Genomic DNA, 21,893 nt, shown 5'->3' with positions numbered 1-21,893 from the left:
TTTGCACGATTTATTAACGATTGGTTTGTAAATAGGCATATGTAATTAATTTTAAGTAAAAACCAATTTAATTTTTAAAATATTATTTCCTGTTCTATAAAATGCATATAATAAAAAATAAATGAAAAAAAGACTAGTCTGATAAACTTGAAATATTTTGTTGTATTCAGTTTGTTAATGCTGGAACTGCGTCGATCGATATATCGGAAGTACTGCTCGAAAAATTTGAAAATTTGGCAACATGGCGATATCCCTGTTCCGGTTACACCGGAAGTCGACACAAACTTCGTTATTTTAAGTGGGACACCCTATATATTATTGCATTTTCGGATTCTACGTGAAATTTGAGGGTCACTTTATTAAATATTTCCTATACTTAAGAGTTATAGAATTTGAGATATTAATATTTAAAGAAAAAATTTGACAGATGCAAGGGTCCGCGGAAATGCTAGTTAACTCTTTCCAGGAGCGAGATATCAAGTGGAATTTTGGTACCTGTAAAGGGCATAGGTAACACTAAATTATGGTGTACCAACAAATTAAAATATTTAATACTAGGTGTTTCATTTTTGCTGTTACATTTTGATAATTTCAAACAGCTATAACTTTGTTAACTTAAATGGAACGCTCTATCGTATGCAGATTGAAATTTTCTTTCAAGCCATATAAGAATTGTTAGGGTTGTCGTTACTACTTTTAGAGATGTTTGCAATTTTCTACTTTTTGGACAGTTTTTCTCGTATCACACCTGTTGTCAAATTGGCCATGACCAGGAACACTCCAAAAACAATTGAAATAACTTAACGTTTGTCAAGTTAGTTGTCAAATTATTGTTGTATTTAAGTAATTTCTGCTGAAAATTTATTTAAAAATGCCTGGGGATCGTTTAAATTGTACTAATGAGGATTATTTTAATTTGTGTTCGCCCCAGGTAGATTGCCATGTTGCCAAATTTTCAAATTTTTCGGAGCAGTACTTTCCTAGATATCGATCGACGCAGTTCCCGGTGGGACACCCTGTATAGCTTAGGTGATTTGCATAATAACATTCCACCTGATATGATTTGACAACATGCGGGCATTAGACGGGAAAAAAACAAATGGTCGATGTTAATTCTGCGAATCGAAAATGGACGAATATATCACCAATTCATTTTATTACATTTATTTTAGTTTTCAGTTTATCGGTTTGCAAGAAAGCTTATTAGAAACATATGCATTTATTGTAGAACTGCAAGCAAGGTGTGATTTCAAATAATTAATTTGATTTTTTGATCGTAAATGAATATTTTGGACGACACTCATATTTTTCAGTTGGAAAATTGTTAATAAATTGAGTTCTCCACTTTAATATTTAAATGACAAAACATGTATTCGAATTAGGATCAGTATTTGTCACCGAATGTGAATTGCCTAAAGTTCAAATTTCGTTAAATATAGCACTCCATAACTCTTCTCGGTTCTTATTTACTTTTCCGTCTTTCAGCAAATTGTCTCTCATGCTTCAAATTCACTCCGAGAATTGACATGTTTAGCTGATGCATGTTTATTATTAATAGTGTTTGTTTGAAATGTTACACCCTAAAATGAATATAAAATAATTTCCCGGAAAGACTTAAAATAGACACGACGATGAAAGGCATGTATAAAATAATATCCGAAGTTCATTTGATAACTAAACTCCCATGTGTATTTTTATTTTTACGCCAGGGAGATGGGCGCCTATGTAAACCTAACAGACATGAGTAATATCATAATAGTTTGCATAATTTACGAGTATTAGGGAATGCCACTATGCAGAATATTTTTGTTAATAGCTTTATTTTTTCCTTCATTTTAAAAGAAATTTAGTTTTTTAATTTTTTTATATGAAACAAAATTTACAAAACAAATAAATATATTAAGATACAAACGAAATTTATATTTATATTGCATGTTATACATGGTGTTTTTGTAATAATTTTTTTTGTGACAATAGAATATAATAATAATATCTCTCCTCCTCATTCTAACTAGCCCATAAGTCGGAGACTTGTGCGGGAGAGGAGGCGGCATATTATTATTAGGCAGGCCGCATTTGCGCCCAGGAACGACTTATGTTAGTAGGCCCTAACCACCATTCTGTGCAGGAATGAGGGAAAAATGGAAAACCTCATTAATTAGGGGGGTGGTCAAATGTCAACAGGTGCCAATCTCTCACATTGACCCAAGCCAACATTTTTCCACCCTACCATACCTGCACAGAGGGTGCCAATCCTCCGTACAAGCATAGAAGAAGAGATTATGAGACTTTTCTTTTTTTTTTGAGGCAAGATGTAGAAAATGTGTTAATTTTTTAAAGGGAATATTTAAAGGGAAAATGTATTCACACAAGATACTGTCATCTGCTAACGTCGAGCTGTCGAGTGGACAAGTATGGCATAGGTAACCAATATAAATAATTTCTATTTCTGAAAAAAAAAATTCAGGCTTAGAACCATTTAACCAATACAGTGATATTGTAAATTATTAGAATTAATAAGTGACCCAAATTTACATAAATGTTGGACGCCAAATTTTGCTAATGGAATTAGAGCTGATATATTTTAACTGAAGCCCTGGTGTAAGGATATGTGCATAATTTTGAAAAATTCTTTGCTGAATACTGTTTTCCATCTTGAATCAATAAATTAACATAAAAGAACTAAATAATGTATTTAGTTTCGTTTGCGAATAATCAGTTTTTGGCATTATATGTGGACATACTGCTCAAGCGGATATGAGCTTTCACTAATGAATATTCGTAGAAATTCCTCACAAATATCTCCTGGAAATTAATAGACCCGAATAATAAATCTAGTTGTTTTTTCAAGTAATCATTTCTCTAAACATTTTTAGTGATAGGTATGTAACAGCATTTTATGTTACTTTAGTAAATATTCACACACTTTTATTGAAGAATATTCATCTATTAGTGAATTTTACGAATATTCATTAGTAAACGACAATATTTATAGAACGTCTTTACGTATCACGTAAATTCGTTACAGAAATCATTATTTGCTCATGAAGTCAGATCAATGATTCTGATTTGTTAATTCTCATGTAGACAAATATTTGTGAATTCTACGAATATTTGTTAATGAATATGTGCTTAACGAATATGCCCATTTATATCGTATAAAAGCTGATTATTCGCAAACACAGCTAAATAAATTACTTGGATTTTTTGAAGTATTGATTTACTGATTCAAGATGGGAAACATCTGCTTTCACTTAAAAATATAGAATTTTTATTTACAAATGCCTTAAATCTCACAAAAAATTAATATATTTTTTATTTTCTAAAGTGGATTCTTCAGAAAACTAAGAATTCCTACATCAATGCTTTTCTTTGAATTTTTCATAATTGTATTTAAGTAAAAAATGTATTAATAAAAACTCTTATATGAGAATTATTTTTGGCACGAATAGTGTTACTCAGCCCTTAATCAATTAAGTCATTATCTACATCTTAAAAGATGTTTAATAAATGAGATATAACTTCGACACTCTGTATTTCGTAAACGAATCGTTACCGATCGCACGTTTATANAATATAATTATCTATAATCTAAAAGAAAGTGATACAGATCGGGGAATTTTAATATATTGATAAATATCATATTCTAGACAAGAAATTTGTAAAAATATGTCTTTAAAAATTATATTTGTCATTATTTGTCATACAGGGTGTAAATAAATAAGTGGGAAAATATTAAAGAGGTGATTCCTTTTTGAAAATTATGGTGGCGAAGACACGAATTCTTCAAAAATGGGGAAAAAATTAGTTTTTATTTTTTCCTTATAATGGAGAAAGTTACAGTAATAAAATTAGGTATAATTTTCTTAATATCAAAGAAGCACATACTGGATCAGTTCTTGATCTACCCTTTGTTTGTAATGGGTAGAAGTAACCACCCCTAACAGGTAGAATTTCTTGCAGAATTTCCTTTTCCCAATATGGTAATTTAAATATTTGTTTTAGATGGCTTGATCTACTTTTTTTTGTAAGTTTTCGTACAAAAGAAATAAAATAGGCCATAGTGTACAGAAATATCGTTCATTTTAGTAGAAGAGTAGTTTTCCATAAATAAATTAATCAAATTTAAACAAAAACGCACTCAAAGTAGTTTTTAACAATCATATTTACGTTAGAAAAAAGTTACATTAGAAATTACTTGTACTTGCAACCAAAAGTAAATGTCTTCGATAGTCGGAAAAGTGTACTCAGTTATATTTTTGTATCTGACGAAAAAAATAAAAATTAAATTTTTCTCTCTCCATTTAAAAGAATATCAAATGAAATAAATGTAAATGTTCAACTCCAGTAGAATAAATAATTCTAAAAATCCAATGAGTTTAAATCTGGAGAACATGGAGGTTTGATGATAGAACAACTACACTTCTCCCTATTAGGATATTGTTCATTTACCAACTGAAATTGAATACTTAGTGTTCTTTTCATCTGACATTATTATTCTGAAAGATCAAACGTTAAAATGAGTCATAATAGTTTCAAAAAATATTATTTTGCTGACAGTCTACTTCTTAATATACTACTTAGTTTTTTTTTGTTTATTTATATAAAAAAAAGAAAAAACGCCAAAGAGTATGTCACTATCAAGATTAAAAATTAGGATTACTCTAATCCCTAGATAAATGCTACTACAAATTATGCTAAATTTGACATAAGTCGGAATTGCTCTAATCCTCATGTAAAAAATTGAGACCACTCTAATCCCCACACCAAAAATTGGGATTATCCTTAATGTTTTTAATGTAAAGCCTAGATGTTGATGAATACTACAATCAGCTGTCATTGTACAGACAAATCTCTATTGCCAACATTAAAAATACTAAAATACTACAATTAAATTTTGATAATGTAATATAACTAGCACAAATTGACAAATGTCTAACCGCCATATTTGGACAAACAAGAACAACCAATTGCGGCTCTTGGTCAATCTAGGGACTTCAATTTAATGGATAAGAATCAGCATTGAATGCTTTTATTCCACAGCTAACTGAAATCTGTTCAGTAAAATTCCTAATCGATATTTTATGAATGCGGATAAAAATTCTTTATTTGATGGCTGGCAGATTTTTTTTACCCTATTTTATATTCAAATATTGTATTGTTTGATAATGCGAGTTTTGAAAATATGTAAATATTTTAAGAAAATATTTACAAACGCTGATAAATTGCCACAGATTTTGTTCATTTTATCGTAAACTTGTGTAATAATTGATAAGATATTACTACCCAAATAGCACAGTGACGTCCTTAAGATATTCTCAAGACGTCTTCTTCAGACGTTAGTCACGTCTTAAAGACATCCATTTACTCCTTACAGACGTTCAAAAGACGACTTATTTTAGGCTTATGTTACAAATCACGATGTCTTTAAGACGTCTTAATAATATCCTTAATTGGTCTCAAACAGACTTGAAAAATATGTCTTTAGGATATCTTTATAATGTCTATTATAGGTGTAAAACAGATCTGCAAAAGACTAAATATTTAATCTTTAGTTATACAGGGTGTTCCTAAATAAGTGTCGCAACGGAAAACTGTAAATTCCTCTTGAAACGGGAAACATGTTTTTCCTCTTCCATTTTTCTCTCCGGGCGTTCGTTTTCGAGATACACGGTGTCAAAACTTTTTTTCAGATTTTTGCCAATATCTTAGGAACCGTTTGAACTACAGGACTGAGCTTTTGTACACACATTACCATATGTTATTAATAGCTACTTGTTGCAAATATTATTAAATTTCGTTAACATTGTTAATTATTACTACCTATCTTTCGAATTACAAAAGTTTTTCGAAACGTTAGCAAAATGTTTGTTTTTGTTCATAAAGTCAAGTTGACTTTAGAGCAATGAACTAAGAGAACTCTTTTTGTGTAAAATTCATTGGCGCTTCAGAATTTGATGTCAAATGTCAATTTTTCCAGTGGCGTAAAAGTTAGGGGGGGGGAACCCTTACGATACCTTAAAATCTCCACCACTGGCACATTCAATAAATTAGAGAAGAGTGCGAAAAAGTAACTATTAATAGTGGTAATGTGTGTACAAAAGCTCAGTCCTGTAGTTCAAACGGTTCCTGATATAGGCAAAAAATTTAAAAAAAATGAAAGTTTTGACACTGTGTATCTCGAAAACGAAAGCCCGGAGAGAAAAATTGAAGAGGAAAAGAATGTTTCTTTTTTCAAGAGGAATTTACAGTTTTCCGTTGCGACACTTATTTAGGAACACCCTGTATAATTGCTTGTTGTTTTCTTTTATCACAAACAAAAACGGCAAGCAACATAGTAATCATGAATAGTGGAGAGTAGTCAACCATATTTATAGCCATTTGTATCTGTATCATAGAAATTTGTAGAAAATTTAAGTCATTTCACAAAACATTATTTTCCGCAAATATTGTTTAATATTAGTTTAATTACATCAAATTGAGTTGGTCAACAGATAAAATATTTAACTAGCGGATAGATAACAAAATTTAATATTCCTTGAACTAAAAAAAATCGTAAATATAAATGATCTTACACATGAAATAAATTTGCACATACATTTTTGAAAATAATTTTGAGATAATTTTGTTATAGATAAGTGAAAGGGTTAAGGGAAATAAAAACTGTTGCCCATGACTATAATTTATTTAGGTATTAATTATTTTTATTTATGGCACTATTTTTTCTATCGCTGGCTCTCTTGAGCCATGTTTGCATGGCTACTTCAGTCGCAGACCTACTCGGTGATACACCAGCCTTTTCCGCTGCATCTAGAAAATATATCAGTCAGAAAAATGTTGATGTGTTACATAACGAATGACTTACATATTATGACTTTTGACAAGTTAGACTTTGAAAAATTTTGTTTCCCTTTTCTGCCCAACCAACTGTATTTCAATGCCATGTCGTTTGTTAAACAAGTAGAAAGAATTCTTTTTACAAAATTATAGCATGTAGTGCCTCCAACTTTTGCTAATTCAGTAACCTGAAATACAAACACATTGTGTAATGTATATTTGGATTTATATTCAATTATTAAAGAAAAAAAGTTGCAGTTGACTTTCACAAGCTGAATCTTAATTCAACATCAAAAGATTTCAGTTTTTAGACACTTACAAAGTATAAAAATGTGCGTTTTACAGTACAGAAATATATTAAGTCACATTTTATTAAAAAATAAATTACTTTTAAAAGTTCAACTGTATGTACATTTCATTTTGGCCACCGTTTTAAAAGTAACATATTTACCAGTAGTTGAAAATCGTCCTCATTTAAGAGTATGGACTCCAAAATCTCCAATTCTTCATCGGTTGTTAAAGGTAATTTAATATTATTTTTTTTATAAAATGATTCATGGCCATCATTAAGAACCTGGCCCTTCCTAATTTCTTTTTTTATCGCTGCTACCTCTGACAAGATATCTATGGTCATCCCACGAATAATATGTATCTGTTCTATAAGAACTTTGAATTGTTTATCTACAAAAATTAGAGATTATATAAACGAGTTACAACAAATTGAAATCAGTATACCCTTCTCTGCACAGGATTTACAAACATTATTTTGTTTTTTGTTGCCACCATCCACTTCAACATTATCTGAAATGAAACAACCAAACTATTATTTTTTGTTTTCTTTTCTGTCAAGAAATTTTGTAATGAAAAAAAATTGAACTTGTCAGTACTTATATTAATTTTTATGTAAAATATTTAAAGTGTTCACCTAATTCTAGAATATCAGTATATGCCACTATGTTTTCAGATATGTCAGTAGCACTGCCACTTGCTTGAATTTCACTCACGGTACCTGGGAAAAAAAGATTTGGTTATTTACAAAGTAACAAAAAGTTGTGATTGTGAGGAACTAGAAATGTTTTGCTTTCCAGAACTTTGTCTGCAACTTCTAATGTTATTCAATGATAAAGGTTTCCTTTTTTTGAAAAATATTGAGTAAGATTTTGATAATAAAGAGACAATTACTTTTAGGAACATGAATAAATGCATCAGTGTTTTTGAACATTCTTTTGAATAGTAATATTTGTCCATTAGAAAACAGTATACTTTGTGCAACTACCAACTATCAGTAACTTTATCGATAATAATTATTAATTTATAATTTACCTTTTCTTCGAATTTTCTTCAATTTAGGTGGAGAGGGTAAGAAACTAACATCGCCAACATCTGACTCACTGCTAGAAAGAATTTTCTGCACCCTCTTTCTTTTAATTTCTTCTGTATCGTCAGAGTTTAAGTCACTTGTGTCTTCTGCAACTTTTGCTTTTATCCTCGCTTTCCCATAATCATCTGAAAATAAACAACTATTATATATCAAATAAAATTAAATATACTAGTATGACCTTACCAAAAGTAGCATTTCTAAATATTCTTACATTATGGCTTGGCCAACAAGTGTTCAGCGCTTCACATTTCCTTATTGCCTGAAGTAATTTATCTGTAGCAAATGATGGCCAGTGACAAATTTCCCCTTGAATCCAATTTGAGGGAACAGCTTCAACACTTTTGTCATCAATAAATAATACAACTGTCCAAGTTTTTGTCTCCATAGTCAAGGAAAGTCACGTCATAAAATCAATATCCCTTATGTAGTTGACTCACTCAACGCTGATGTTCAATATTTTGCAAAATTAAAGCAAAATTCTAGTTTTGAAAAGTCCATTAAAATAAATTAATAGTGCTGGATAATAGTACTGATTAATACATTGATTTTTGATAGGGCCCAATTATTAATATGCTGTTAAAGTATTTGTTAATTAACCTAGAACTCCGCAAAATTCTAAGCTTCAGTTAATTAACTTTAAGAAAATATTAATACATAAGTAATTGTTTTTATAAATTTAGATTCTTTTTTAACAAAATATAAACACAAAACCAAAACATTATATTCAGTTAAATCCTTATATAATAGTAACTATATAGTAGTGTCATGTGATGTGTGTAGAACTGGCAAAATTACAGATTTTTCAGGATACTCAAATTTTATACATTTGTAATCAACATTATCAACGTCAAAGAGTTCAGAAGCTCCTAAATTATTTGCATTGACCTTGACTGATTCATAAATTCCAAATTCTGATGATTTACATGGAACATCATAAACGGATCGTAAATTCAAATATTTGCTACCAACAATTTTATATCTATTTTGATAGAGAACTATATCTCTAATACTGATTATTTCACCAGTTTTTAAATGGCAACAATTATTTGGTTCTTCAATACATAAAATATAATGTTCAAAAGCAACTGTTTTAAAATGTTTCGAAAATTCATAATTTAATAACAACGTAGGATAATGTTGATCTCTGTAGATTGGAAATGTTTTATTTTGTTTACTGATACTTGAAACATTTATTTTTTCAGAATGTCGTTTTACTATTTGCTCTAAGGGTTTATCACATTTTCGAAGAGACTTTAAGATGCTTTGAAGAAAATTTTCAAAAGGAAATGCACTGAAACTATCCAGTGATCCATGATTTTTGACATCTTGTACTAAATGCAACAAGTTATGTACATTATGAGATATTTGTTCAGATCCATATAAAATTTTAAAAGTATTTACAAAATAATTTAATAACTCAAAAGCGTAATTAATTTGTGCCTTATACTGTGAATTGGATAAAATAGTTACAGCAACGTGTAAAGCTAGAAAATTATGGTACCTATCTTTACTGATATTATTTTTAAGCACCAAAGGCCCTGTATAGAACAAAAACTGGCGAAACTCTGTTGCTTTCCATCGCTTTAATTCATTTAAACTTCTTGGTTTTCTATTAAATTCGCGAGTTATGTATGGAGATAATTTAATTAGTAAAGAAGATATTGTTGAGATTTTTTGAAAAGAAATTTTTGTTGATGGTTTGCCACAACACCAAAGTAATAGAATCTTTTTCATAACTCCTAAACAAATCAAATGCATATAATCGAGAGGAAAGCTATTAATCATATCTATTCCGGGAATATTCTCAATTAGTGATGTACCATTATGATGATTTTCATCTACTTTAGACCTAAATTCTAAATCGGTTCTTAACTGAATATTATTATTACCATTAGGAAAACAAACCCTATTGTTTATATAATCGCCCTCTATTTGACACTTACTGCAAGATGAATATCCTGTGTGGCTCTTTGTATATTTAATGAAAGATTTTGCTGGTGCATCACATATAAAAGCTTTAATTTTTACATTATAAAACTTGCCATTTATAACAGTACCATTATTAATAATACTGGTGATATCCTCTACAAATTCTGCCAAAAATTCATTAGCATTTTTTGGTTTTTCATTGCCATGGTATATACCAACCATGTCCACAAAATTAAAACCAACTATACTACATAGTATCGGGTAAGCTTGGCTACTTGAGCTCTTTGATAGTGGCAAACCATCAATATTTATGTTTATCTCGATTAATTCCATATTTCTCTTAGACTCACTCAAATTGCTGACAATATTTTCCAGACAATATTTTAAACCAAAATGATAGTATTTACCAGGTTCTACTTGTTTCGAGTTTATTTCTCTTGTTGTTCCCAATAAGGTTCTAGAATCTAAAGGCAAATCATTCGATGTTGTTTTTAATAAACGTAACAACTCATTAAGGGCTACATGAGTGATATTGTAACGTAATGCCCAATTTCTCAATTTAGTTTTAAAATCATCATTAACATGGATATTATGGAGGATTGTTTCCTCAACATCAGCATCAATAAAGTCAGATTGATGAGTACTCGAAACAGGTAGACAATTGGTTTCAAAAACAGGAAAACAATCTGGTAATTCCTCTTCAACATTTTGTTCAATTTGAACAGTTTTCTCAACTATTTCATTTTCATTACTTTCAAAATATATATTCGAACTTGATATATTAGAACTACCACGACAAACTCTTTTTGCACGCATATAATATTTTTGAATACTTTTTGATTTATTCATTTTTAATAAACAAATATTATTATCAATGTAATTGTTATGATCCAAGCATCTCCCAAAAAATTTTAGTCACACAGTAGTTAAAAATGAAACAGTTAACTGTCACTATGTCAGTTACTGGTATGTTTTTTTAAGGTTTGAGATTTACATTAACGTAGACCTAAAACAAATTGTTAGTCGTTATGATATATCATCATCGCCCTATTGTGGTTTTTACAATAAAATATCAAAATATAATTATTTGTCAAGCTACTACGTCATAGACCTTATAAACTAGTTTACAAGTCTATGAACTTATGTCACAGCCAATATAATGCATACCATAGCCAATATAAGCTGTGCTTATGGTATGGTAAATGTCTAACCATTGTCTGCTAAATCGCGTCGCCAGCACGGGTGCTACGAGTTAGCAGACAATGGTCTAACAAGTAAACCGACAACTTTGTATAATCTAAGAATGTGCGTTATTTAACAGCAGAACATATTATTTTAAATAACCTTACCTTTTATAGAACGGAAATAAATTTAGTCTATCGCCACATTCACCAAAACCCAATCCAAGCTGTACATCATACGAATAAATTAGATTATTCCTCTAATAGCTGAACCGCCAAACCAAACAAGCCATAGAGATGTCAAATGTCAAAAAACGCCATTTGCATCTTGCATCTGAAAACTCAGTCACTTTTTTGCGAACACCGTTTTACAATTATCGAATACAATTTTTCGTGATGGACGCGTCGACACCGTTGGTATCAACACATAAAACTTGAAAAAAATATCGTATTGGTGCTCTTAAAATCAAATTGCGAGCAGAAATAAAACAAAAACCAGAAATATAGAAGATGTCGAAAATAACCGTGATTATTTTTGCCATACGATTTACAACCAATAAGAACCCTTAACTTGTATAATTTTGATATTTATACATAGAGTAGTTGTATCAATCAGAACATACGTTCATTTGAATAATATAACAGATTATCATTTTATAATTTTACCTCATTAATAGCACACACATATAAGTACTATTATAAAATGCCATACCAGAGTTACACTTTATATATCTCTCGTAAAAAAATAAACAACCAATAAAGGACAAAGTTACGTTGATCTGGGTTACAACGTCTTAAAGACGCATTTTGTACGTGATAATGAGTCGTCTTATATAAGTGTAACACAAGACGTTTTTAAAACATCTTTTTCAGGGACAAAGACGTTCAGACAAGAATAAGCCATAATCTGGACGTCTTAAAGACAACTTGTGCTATCTGGGTAGCAAATTCCAAATATTGAATTTATTTATAAACTCACGCTTACGAGTACATAAGTATGTGGTGTACATGATAAGAGAAATATTATACAGGATAGCACAATAGTACTACTTAAGTTAAAAATGAGTACTGGAATGCCTTTGTTCTGTACAGCTGCTATTAAAAAAATTTTAAAAATGTTTCACTCCAAGGACAAAGTTTGTTGGAAATGCATTTTATTCATAACGTAATTAAAAGTTAAAATTTGTTTTTATGCAGTTTTTTTTATACGGAAGACAGTTTGCTAAATTTCCAAACTTCGCCTCTCAGCAACACTTTAAAAAAAAGTTACGTAGACAACAGTTTTTGCGAATCAAAAATTAAAAAGGAATGTTGTTTTCCTCATATAACCTGGTTGATAAAGAAACACATTATCCACTATTTATATTAACTTATCATATCAAAATGTCAGATATTTGCGATAAAAAATTTGGAGGTGATGGATTGCTTTCATAAAATACTAAGCGTAAATTTAGTTTTGTCTTAAATGACAATGAACAGATCTAGCTTTACAAATGATGGAAAACCTTTTCTCGTATAACTGACAACATGCCTTCGAAATAATTTATTGTTGAAGTATCAAATGCAATCCCGTTGGAAGATAATTTTTCACATCTGATAGCATTGAAAGTAGAAAAACACAGTAGCAGTGAATCGAAATTATTATTATCCTCGTTATCTAAGCCCTCAAATAAATATGTAGCCATTATGTTGTGCTAAATATACTTTTTTTAATAGCATACAATAATTCTTGTATTGTCTATTTACTGTCAAATTTGACATCCAATAGCATTAAAATACGAACTGCAAAAAGACGCAGACCTGTATTATACATACACATACCACAAACAATATGAGAGAATAAATATAAATTATATTGGACCTGACTACACACTGAGACAACAAATTCACATAACAAACCAGATATCATAATGCTACAGATTTACTTGATTATATTTTTAGCAAATGATTCTTAGATGCAGATACTAGCCATTATTGATCTTAATATTGACTTGAACTACTTCAGAAGGAATAAAAGAACAAAAAGTTGTGTATTGTCCTCATACTTAGGATAGTTACAATGAGTCAAAGATTTAATAACATTTAAAGTATGGTATGAATGGAGTATAGTAGCGGCCTTAATATATTTCCTTGTGGTACACCAGATAATGCGTTAAGGGATCGTGAAAATTTATTAAGGAATAATTGTCTTCTTTGTCATTTAAATAAAAAGAATGCCATCAATCATTGTAAAGACTACTACAAATATACCCATTCTTTTTACGGTGTTAGTTTTATTGATGACCGATTGTCAATTGTTTTCTCAAACGGAAAGTATGTTTGTATTGCTTAAATGTCATTTTTTTTTTGTAAATTCAATTGTTTTCCATGGCATTTTTGGTAATTTTTGATATCTGACAACGGGCAACTTAAATAATTTTTAAATGTTTAAAAATTATCTGTAACCTTATATAGTCGTCAAGTAGTGAAGATATTAGAAATCTCTTATAGGCTGTTCATTAATAATAATTAATTACTAAAGTTTGATACGCAAAATAAAAGTGTTCGCCGCGCTAAATCGTGGCGTCATTTAGTGCGACGGAGAATCGCGAAGATGAACGCAGGGCAGGACAAACCGACAACATGAGCTCTAAAAGCAGCTAAATTCACTTTGTTTCGAAGCTCCCTGCATGTGTGCTTGTTTAGAATTCCAGATTAGACAGCAGATGGAAAAGAAATAGGCTGTGTTCTCGATTGCACTAAATGACATCACATGTATTCTTGATCACGTGACAAAATTTGTTTTTTTTTAAACATAATTTTACGTGTATATACTTGGTGTCGGTTATGGACTACAGAAAAAATTCAAATTTTCATGTATGTAAATAGTCTATTAGCAGTGTTTTTTGGGATATACTTACTCAAAGTAACTCGTAACTGTATTTTTGAACTATAGCTTTTGTGGGTTGCAGCTGACTGCCCTAATGGTCCTAAGGTATCATGTGACTTTAATTTTCAGTTATCGCGACGGTAGCATTGGCCTTCCTCCTCCTCCCCATGTGTCAATATATAATCAGACCATGCTCTGACGGCAACAAGATCTCCTTCGGTATGTGCGGCCGTTTCACAGCGGCGGAACTGCTCTCCTTCTCGCTCTCTGTGTTCATCGTGTGCATATGGGTCCTGACGGGTAAGCTCAAAAAAAAAATAACTATACAGGGTGTTTGTGAGTAACATACCATAAAAAAGAAGACATACAATTTGCCTATTAACAGTTGGCAAGAGGTGAGGTACTTCAGCATGTGGCGCCACCGATTTGAATTGGCAGATCAACGAACTAAATTGCTGCGGCGGGAATTTCAAATGTTCTATTTGTGCATATTTTAATTTTGTAACAAATATTTTAAGGTCATACACGATTTAAATTCTGTTTGATTTTAAATATTGTTTACTGGAATTGAGGAATATATCAAAACTACAAGAATTTGTGTTGAAAATGTTAAACTAATTTAAAAAAATGTACTTATATGTATAAATTACATCAATTCATTTACCATATACCTAAACTTTTTTAGGCCATTGGCTGCTGATGGACGCCATGGGCATGGGGCTGTGCGTCGCTTTCATAGCTTTCGTCAGACTGCCCAGTCTAAAAGTGTCGACTCTCCTACTGACTGGTCTGTTGATCTACGACGTGTTCTGGGTCTTCTTCTCATCCTATATATTCAGCGCTAACGTCATGGTTAAGGTACGTACACAAGAAATGGTACACGGTTGTTCGTAATTCTTATTTGCTAATCTGCCTTTTGTTCTAATTTAGGATTTGTTTGAAAAATCTGCGACAAACATTTTTTTTTTGGCCGATTAAGTACCTTTTTCTTTGTAGGTGGCAACTAGACCGGCGGAGAATCCGGTAGGTTTGGTAGCTCGGAAGTTACACATAGGGGGCGTCGCTAAGGAGGCGCCCAAGCTGAGCTTGCCGGGGAAACTGGTTTTTCCCAGTATACACAACTCTGGTCATTTCAGTATGTTAGGTAAGTTGTTCGCTTCATTTGGACGCTTCACTGAATCAGTTTGAAAACATAACCTCACAATTCAACTTCAAGGAGACAATCGAAGAAACGAAAACAATCGTAACGTTTGTCTTTCAGGATTAGGGGACATAGTGATGCCGGGCCTCTTGCTGTGTTTCGTGCTGCGCTACGACGCCTATAAGAAATCCCAGGGCCTGACGGGCTCCCGACTGACCTACTTCCACTGCTCCCTGCTGGGATACTTCCTGGGCCTGCTGACGGCGACCGTGAGCTCGGAGGTGTTCAAGGCCGCCCAGCCCGCCTTACTCTATCTCGTTCCGTTCACTCTGCTGCCGCTGCTGACCATGGCTTACCTCAAGGTAAGTAATCGGGCGCCGATCTAGACGGTTAAGCGTCTGGACGGGATATTTTCGATTGATTCGGAAAGTTGGGGCGTATGTTGCGGGAAAAGTAAGGGAAAGGGATATATGCCAGTCAAATTGTCGAAAATGACTCATTTTTTGCCAATAATTTAGTTCTGTAAACAAAGACGCGTAAAAGTTAGGAAAAATTCCATAGAATTGAATGAACTACTTTACCTCAGCTGAATGTGAGGGCTTCATTTTCAAAATGGCGTCCAAAGTTCGCAAAAAACAGTTTTATTCATTTAAAAAAAAAATAAACATTTTAGAAAAAAGTGTTTTAGACAAAAGTTGCAGAACTTTTTATAACAAAAATTTGAGCCCAGCCCTTTGTCAAGTGATAAACAAATGTATTAATTATTGCCAAAAAAAAGGGATAAAAATTACATTTTTTAAAACTTCTATATCTTTAAAATAAAAAAATATTTTTTTACTACACTTTCAGAGTATGTAGTCCTTGGCAAGTAGAATAAGTACATTTTTGTAAAATTGCAAAATATTAGTTTTTGCAAATATTGAGTTTTTCGAAAAAAATATCTTGGCCTTAAAATTTTTCTAAGAGTTGTACTTTTCTGTGCAAATTGTGCGCATATTGCAAAATAATTGGAAATGTGTGGAAAATCTACTGAAACTGACTTCTTTTTTTGAGTCGAAAATATTAATCTTTTTTCATTAAAAAAAAAACATTTTAGAAAAAAATTTTTTAGACAAAAGTTTGACAACTTTATATACCAAAAATTTTGAGCCCAGTCCAATTGATAAACAAATGTATTAGTTATTGCAAAACATCAATTTTTTTTTAAACTTCTATATCTAAAAAAAAAAGATTTTTTTTTGAAACTTTCAAAATATGTAGCCCTCGACAAGTAGAATAAATTAATTTTTGTAAAATTGCGAAATATTTGACAGTTTCTGCAACAATTAAGTTTTTTGAAAAAAGTACATTTTTTTTAAATTTAAATAAATCATACAGTAATGCACTTACGTGTCCCATGTTGGACTTAAAATTGTCTCTAGGACTTGTACTTTCCTGTGCAAATTGTGCGCATATTGCAAATTAATTGGAAATATGCAAAAAATCTACCGAAATTTTGACTTATTTTTTCGGATCGAAAAATGTAGATCTTCCTATCGTTGAAATTTAATCGAAATGGCATTATTGCCATTTGGAAGCTGATATTTTTTCACGAATTAAAAAAAAAATGTTCTATGACCAACAGCTGAGAAAAATTTTTTTCTGAAATTTACACATATCGTAGTTGAATACTGTTATATCAAAATAAAAAATAGTCTGCAATGATTGACCCAATTTTTTACAGTAAACTTAATTTTGTTGGGCCCTGTTAACATATGGCGATTTTTTGAAAAAAAAAATAAAAATTTCTCGGTTCCTGTTGGTCGTAGGACAAAATTTTTTTAAATTAAATTTTCACGAATTTAAAAAAAATTTCCTACAACCAAGAGGAGACGAGAAAAAAAATTTTTTTTTTTCAAAACGCCATGACCTCATTTTACGGGGCTCGGACTATTTTTTATTTTGAACTAACAGTATTTAAATACAATTTGTATAAATTTCAGACCTTAATATTAATAAATGAGCTCGCAACAATTTCTGGCAAATAAAAATTTCAGCTGTTGGACGTAGAACATTTTTTTTTTAAATTCATGATAAAATATAATTTCAAAAAAAATTTATCCTACGACCAACAGGAGCCAAGAAAAAAATTTTTTTTTCAGAAAATCGCAACGTGTAAATTTCAGACCTTAATATTAATAAATGAGGTTGTAGCAATTTAAAAAAAAAAATTTCTGGGTTCCTGTTGGTTGTTGGACATTTTTTTTAAATTCATAGAAAAATGTCAGCTTTCAATTGGCAATAATGCCATTCTGATTAAATTTCAACGATGACAAAAAGATTTACATTTTTCAACTCAAAATAAGAAGTCAATGTTTCGGTAGATTTTTCGCATATTTCCAATTACATATTTTGCAATATACGCACAATTTGCGAAGGAAGTACAACTCTTAGAGGAAATTTTTTTTTCCGAAAAACTCAATTTTGGCAAAAATTATAAAATATTTTGCAATTTTACAAAAATGCACTTATTCCACTTGGCCAAAGACTGCATATTCTGAAAGTTTTGTGAAAAAATCTTTTTTCGTTTTAAAGATGTAAGTTTTGAAAAAATGTGTTTTTTAGTCGTTTTTTGCAATAACTAATATATTGTTTATAAGTTGACATCAAGTTAGACTCAAAAATTTTTGTTATAAAAATTCTACAATTTTGTCTAAAACATTTTTTTCTAAAATGTTTTCGATAACTGTTTTGCAAACTTTGGACGCCATTTTGAAAATGAACTTTTTTATTCTTTTTTTTAGTAGAAGTAGGCAAAGAAAATTGCTGTACAAAAAAACAAGATGAGATTCCCTTCAAAGTGTTGCGTTTTCAAAGACAAAAAAAGCAAAAAATTCGATTTTTTTATTTTTTTTTACTTATTTGACTCTTTTTTTTAGTGAAGTAGGTAAAGAAAATTGCTGTACAAAAAAACAAGAAGAGATTCCCTTCAAAGTGATGCGTATTCAAAAGAAAAAAAANTTGCGAAATATTTGACAGTTTCTGCAAAAATTAAGTTTTTTGAAAAAAGTACATTTTTTTAAAATTTAAATAAATCATACAGTAATGCACTTACGTGTCCCATGTTGGACTTAAAATTGTCTCTAGGACTTGTACTTTCCTGTGCAAATTGTGCGCATATTGCAAATTAATTGGAAATATGCAAAAAATCTACCGAAATTTTGACTTATTTTTTCGGATCGAAAAATGTAGATCTTCCTATCGTTGAAATTTAATCGGAATGGCATTATTGCCATTTGGAAGCTGATATTTTTTCACGAATTAAAAAAAAAATGTTCTATGACCAACAGCTGAGAAAAATTTTTTTTTCTGAAATTTACACATATTGTAGTTGAATACTGTTACATCAAAATAAAAAATAGTCTGCAATGATTGACCCAATTTTTTACAGTAAACTTAATTTTGTTGGGCCCTGTTAACATATGTCGATTTTTTGAAAAAAAAATAAAAATTTCTTGGTTCCTGTTGGTCGTAGGACAAAATTTTTTTAAATTAAATTTTCACGAATTTAAAAAAAAATGTCGTACAACCAAGAGGAGACGAGAAAAAAATATTTTTTTTTTTTTCATAACGCCAGGACCTCATTTTACGGGGCTCGGACTATTTTTTATTTTGAACTAACAGTATTTAAATACAATTTGTATAAATTTCAGACCTTAATATTCATAAATGAGCTCGCAACAATTTCTGGCAAAAAAAAATTTCAGCTGTTGGTCGTAGAACATTTTTTTTTTAAATTCGTGATAAAATATAATTTCAAAAAAAAATTTATCCTACGACCAACAGGAGCCGAGAAAAATTTTTTATTTTTTTTTCAGAAAATCGCAACGTGTAAATTTCAGACTGCATATTCTGAAAGTTTTGTGAAAAAATCTTTTTTCGTTTTAAAGATGTTTTTTTTTTAAAATGTGTTTTTTAGTCGTTTTTTGCAATAACTTATATATTGTTTATAAGTTGACATCAAGTTGGACTCAAAATTTTTGTTATAAAAATTCTACAATTTTGTCTAAAACATTTTTTTCTAAAATGTTTTCGATAACTGTTTTTTGCAAACTTTGGACGCCATTTTGAAAATGAACTTTTTTTATTCTTTTTTTTAGTAGAAGTGGGCAAATAAAATTGCTGTACAAAAAAACAAGATGAGATTCCCTTCAAAGTGATGCGTTTTCAAAAGACAGAAAAAGCAAAAAATTCGATATTTTGATTTTTTTTACTTTTTTGACTCTTTTTTTTTAGTAGAAGTAGGCAAAGAAAATTTCTGTACAAAAAACAAGATGAGATTCCCTTCAAAGTGATGTGTTTTCAAAAGAAAAAAAAAAGCAAAAAATTTATTTTTTTTAAATTTTTTGCCTCTAGTTTTTAAGTAGATAAAATTTCCTTCAAAATAAGAGGTTATAAAGTATTTTTGGATGAAAATTGACTGATATATGTGGCCGCTCAAACTTGGCCAATTTTTCGATTTTCGTTTTAATTCCCATTTTTTCCAAAAAAAATAATTTGTTGAAGGATTTTTATCACATGACTTGTTCGAAGGGTCATTAAAAATGAAAAAACCACGGGGTGCTAATAAATTAAATGGTTGAAATTGAACATAGGGGTGAAAATGCATTTTTGTAGTTTTTTAAATATAGCACGAAAATGAAGCAAAATTTCGTTAATAAACAATTTTCAAAAAAGCAAAAAATAAAATTTTTTAATTTTTTTTACTTTTTTAACTCTAATTCTTTTTTTAGTAGAAGTGGGCAAAGAAAATTGTGATACAAAAAAACAAGATGAGATTCCCTTCATAATGATGCACTTTCAAAAGTTTTTCGACAAATATTGACTGAGTTATAACCGGTCAAATTTCAATATTTTTTAGATTTTCGTTGTTTTTAATATAAAAATGATTATAATTCTTATTATTTTAAAAAAGTAATGGTAAATGTTAAATACAACGAAAATCTAAAAAATATTTAAGTTTGACCGGTTATAACTGTCAATATTAGTCCAAAAATTTTTGAAAACGCATCATTTTGAAGGGAATCTCATCTTGTTTTTTTGCACATCAATTTTCTTTGCCTACTTCTAATAAAAATCAAAAAATAAGTCAAAAAAGTAAAAAAAAATCAAAAAATATTTTTTGCATAAAATTTTTCTTTTAAGTTTTTTAAATAAGCCATTTCACTGGAAAATTAAATTCTCTAAATAATTTTTCTTTTGTACTCTAGTGAAATTTTGCTTTGTTTTCGAGCTACAATTAAAAAACTGAAAGGGGTGCATTTTCATCCCTATCTCCAAATTCCACCCTCTAATTTAATAGCACTCCGCGGTTTTTTCATCTAAAATGACCATTTGAACGATTCATGCAATAAAGTTGCTTGAACGTCATAGTTTCTTTTAACCCTGTTTTTTTCTATATAATCAATAGCCTATAAAGTAGTTCATTCAATTCTACTGAATTTTTACGTGTTTCACTGAACTAAATTTTGTCGCGTAAAAATCTAACTTGATTGGACAAGTAAATCTGGGTTTATTCGGGTGAAACGCACTTTACCAGGTTGCCGTGGATTAAATAAGGAACAAAATGGAATACGACGAACACATTGTTTTTATTTATGGAAATCTGTTAACAAAAATTTGTTCCGCGATGTGTATTTTTTCCTGCCTCCTAAATGATTCTCTTTTCAGGGCGATCTAAGGCGAATGTGGTCCGAACCGTTCAAATCGTTGTCCGTATCGAAGCACCTCCAGGACGTGTGATAGACTGTTGTTCACTGTTGACTTAAAATTTAGGGAATAAAAAGTGTTGAGACATTAGTGAGTGGAAAACTGCGTGCATTTCATGAACATGTTTACGAATTCTCATTTATTATATATAATATAGAATCTATTGTCAATTTTAAAGAAGATACTACTTATTTATAACATAAACGATGGTCGTGGGACCGCCAGACCTGGCGCCGTAACGGAACACGTCTTCGATTTTTATATTATTTTCTTGGGAAGATCGATTCATCGTTCCGATTCGGCTGGGTCTCGCGGTTGTCTCGCGCGACGAGGAATTTCCGAGACGTTACGTGAAAACTACTACTTTTTTGACCAAAAGTTGAGTCATTTTGAAAAAAAACACAAATTATTGTTTAATGACCTCAAATGTCGAAAAATTTTAACAAAAAAAGAAAATGTTGTTGACGGTAATCCGGTTTTTAGGTTATGTTTACTCTGTTCAGAGCGACATTGGAACGCTTTGAGAGGGCTCTATAGCAAATAGCCAACCAGCAATACATTTTTATAGATTTTATTACACAGTTAGTCCAAATATGAACTAATGCACAAATAACAGACTTTCCTCCATTCTAACACGGATTTTCCATAAAAAGAGTTAGTTTGAAACTCAAATTACTTTTTCGTGTAAAGAAATTTGTAATTTACGATGCCGCTTGTTCAAAAGCGGCAAATTATGGAGGAAAGTGTTATTTGTGTATTGATTCATATTTAGACAAACCGTGTAATAAAATCAATAAAATATGTATT

The 21,893-nt window shown here is 30.4% G+C and overlaps 3 protein-coding genes across 3 annotated transcripts; 1 reads left to right on the top strand and 2 right to left on the bottom strand.

Annotated features, from left to right (window-relative positions):
- Positions 1-6,669: 6,669 nt before the first annotated feature.
- On the bottom strand, positions 6,670-8,867 carry LOC108917953. Its single transcript, XM_023455380.1, has 7 exons — positions 8,402-8,867; positions 8,161-8,343; positions 7,763-7,846; positions 7,573-7,638; positions 7,289-7,518; positions 6,866-7,025; positions 6,670-6,810 (listed from the first exon to the last, which is right to left on the bottom strand). Exons 1-7 carry the CDS (start codon positions 8,601-8,603, stop codon positions 6,695-6,697), a joined length of 1,041 nt encoding a protein of 346 aa, XP_023311148.1. The 5' UTR covers positions 8,604-8,867; the 3' UTR covers positions 6,670-6,694.
- An 81-nt stretch (positions 8,868-8,948) lies between these two features.
- LOC108917951 lies at positions 8,949-11,611 on the bottom strand. Its single transcript, XM_023455379.1, has 2 exons — positions 11,497-11,611; positions 8,949-11,153 (listed from the first exon to the last, which is right to left on the bottom strand). Exon 2 carries the CDS (start codon positions 10,994-10,996, stop codon positions 8,969-8,971), a length of 2,028 nt encoding a protein of 675 aa, XP_023311147.1. The 5' UTR covers positions 10,997-11,153; positions 11,497-11,611; the 3' UTR covers positions 8,949-8,968.
- Positions 11,101-21,654, top strand: LOC108917954 (signal peptide peptidase-like 3). The gene is made up of 6 exons (XM_018724778.2): positions 11,101-11,113; positions 14,327-14,497; positions 14,883-15,055; positions 15,194-15,341; positions 15,459-15,700; positions 21,048-21,654. The coding sequence occupies exons 1-6, from the start codon at positions 11,101-11,103 to the stop codon at positions 21,117-21,119; spliced, it is 819 nt and encodes a 272-aa protein (XP_018580294.2). The 3' UTR covers positions 21,120-21,654.
- The last annotated feature ends 239 nt before the right edge of the window (positions 21,655-21,893 follow it).

The sequence above is a fragment of the Anoplophora glabripennis genome, unplaced genomic scaffold, assembly GCF_000390285.2.
Source record: "Anoplophora glabripennis isolate ALB-LARVAE unplaced genomic scaffold, Agla_2.0 scaffold66, whole genome shotgun sequence".
NCBI classification, from domain to species: domain Eukaryota; kingdom Metazoa; phylum Arthropoda; class Insecta; order Coleoptera; family Cerambycidae; genus Anoplophora; species Anoplophora glabripennis.
The sequence above is the reverse complement of the archived record's forward strand: the minus strand, read 5'-3'. Positions and strand labels throughout refer to the sequence as shown.

What these genes read in the sequence shown, in the direction of transcription:
- LOC108917953 (XM_023455380.1), bottom strand. Translation starts at nt 8,603, where the DNA reads ATGGAGACAAAAACTTGGACAGTTGTATTATTTATTGATGACAAAAGT. An exon ending in GAAGAAAATTCGAAGAAAAG is followed by an intron (nt 7,847 to 8,160) that starts GTAAATTATAAA and finishes TTTTTTTCCCAG; the next exon opens with GTACCGTGAGTGAAATTCAA. An exon ending in AGGACGATTTTCAACTACTG is followed by an intron (nt 7,026 to 7,288) that starts GTAAATATGTTA and finishes TTTGTATTTCAG; the next exon opens with GTTACTGAATTAGCAAAAGT.
- LOC108917954 (XM_018724778.2), top strand. An exon ending in TGGTCATTTCAGTATGTTAG is followed by an intron (nt 15,342 to 15,458) that starts GTAAGTTGTTCG and finishes TTTGTCTTTCAG; the next exon opens with GATTAGGGGACATAGTGATG. An exon ending in TGACCATGGCTTACCTCAAG is followed by an intron (nt 15,701 to 21,047) that starts GTAAGTAATCGG and finishes TTCTCTTTTCAG; the next exon opens with GGCGATCTAAGGCGAATGTG.
- LOC108917951 (XM_023455379.1), bottom strand. Translation starts at nt 10,996, where the DNA reads ATGAATAAATCAAAAAGTATTCAAAAATATTATATGCGTGCAAAAAGA.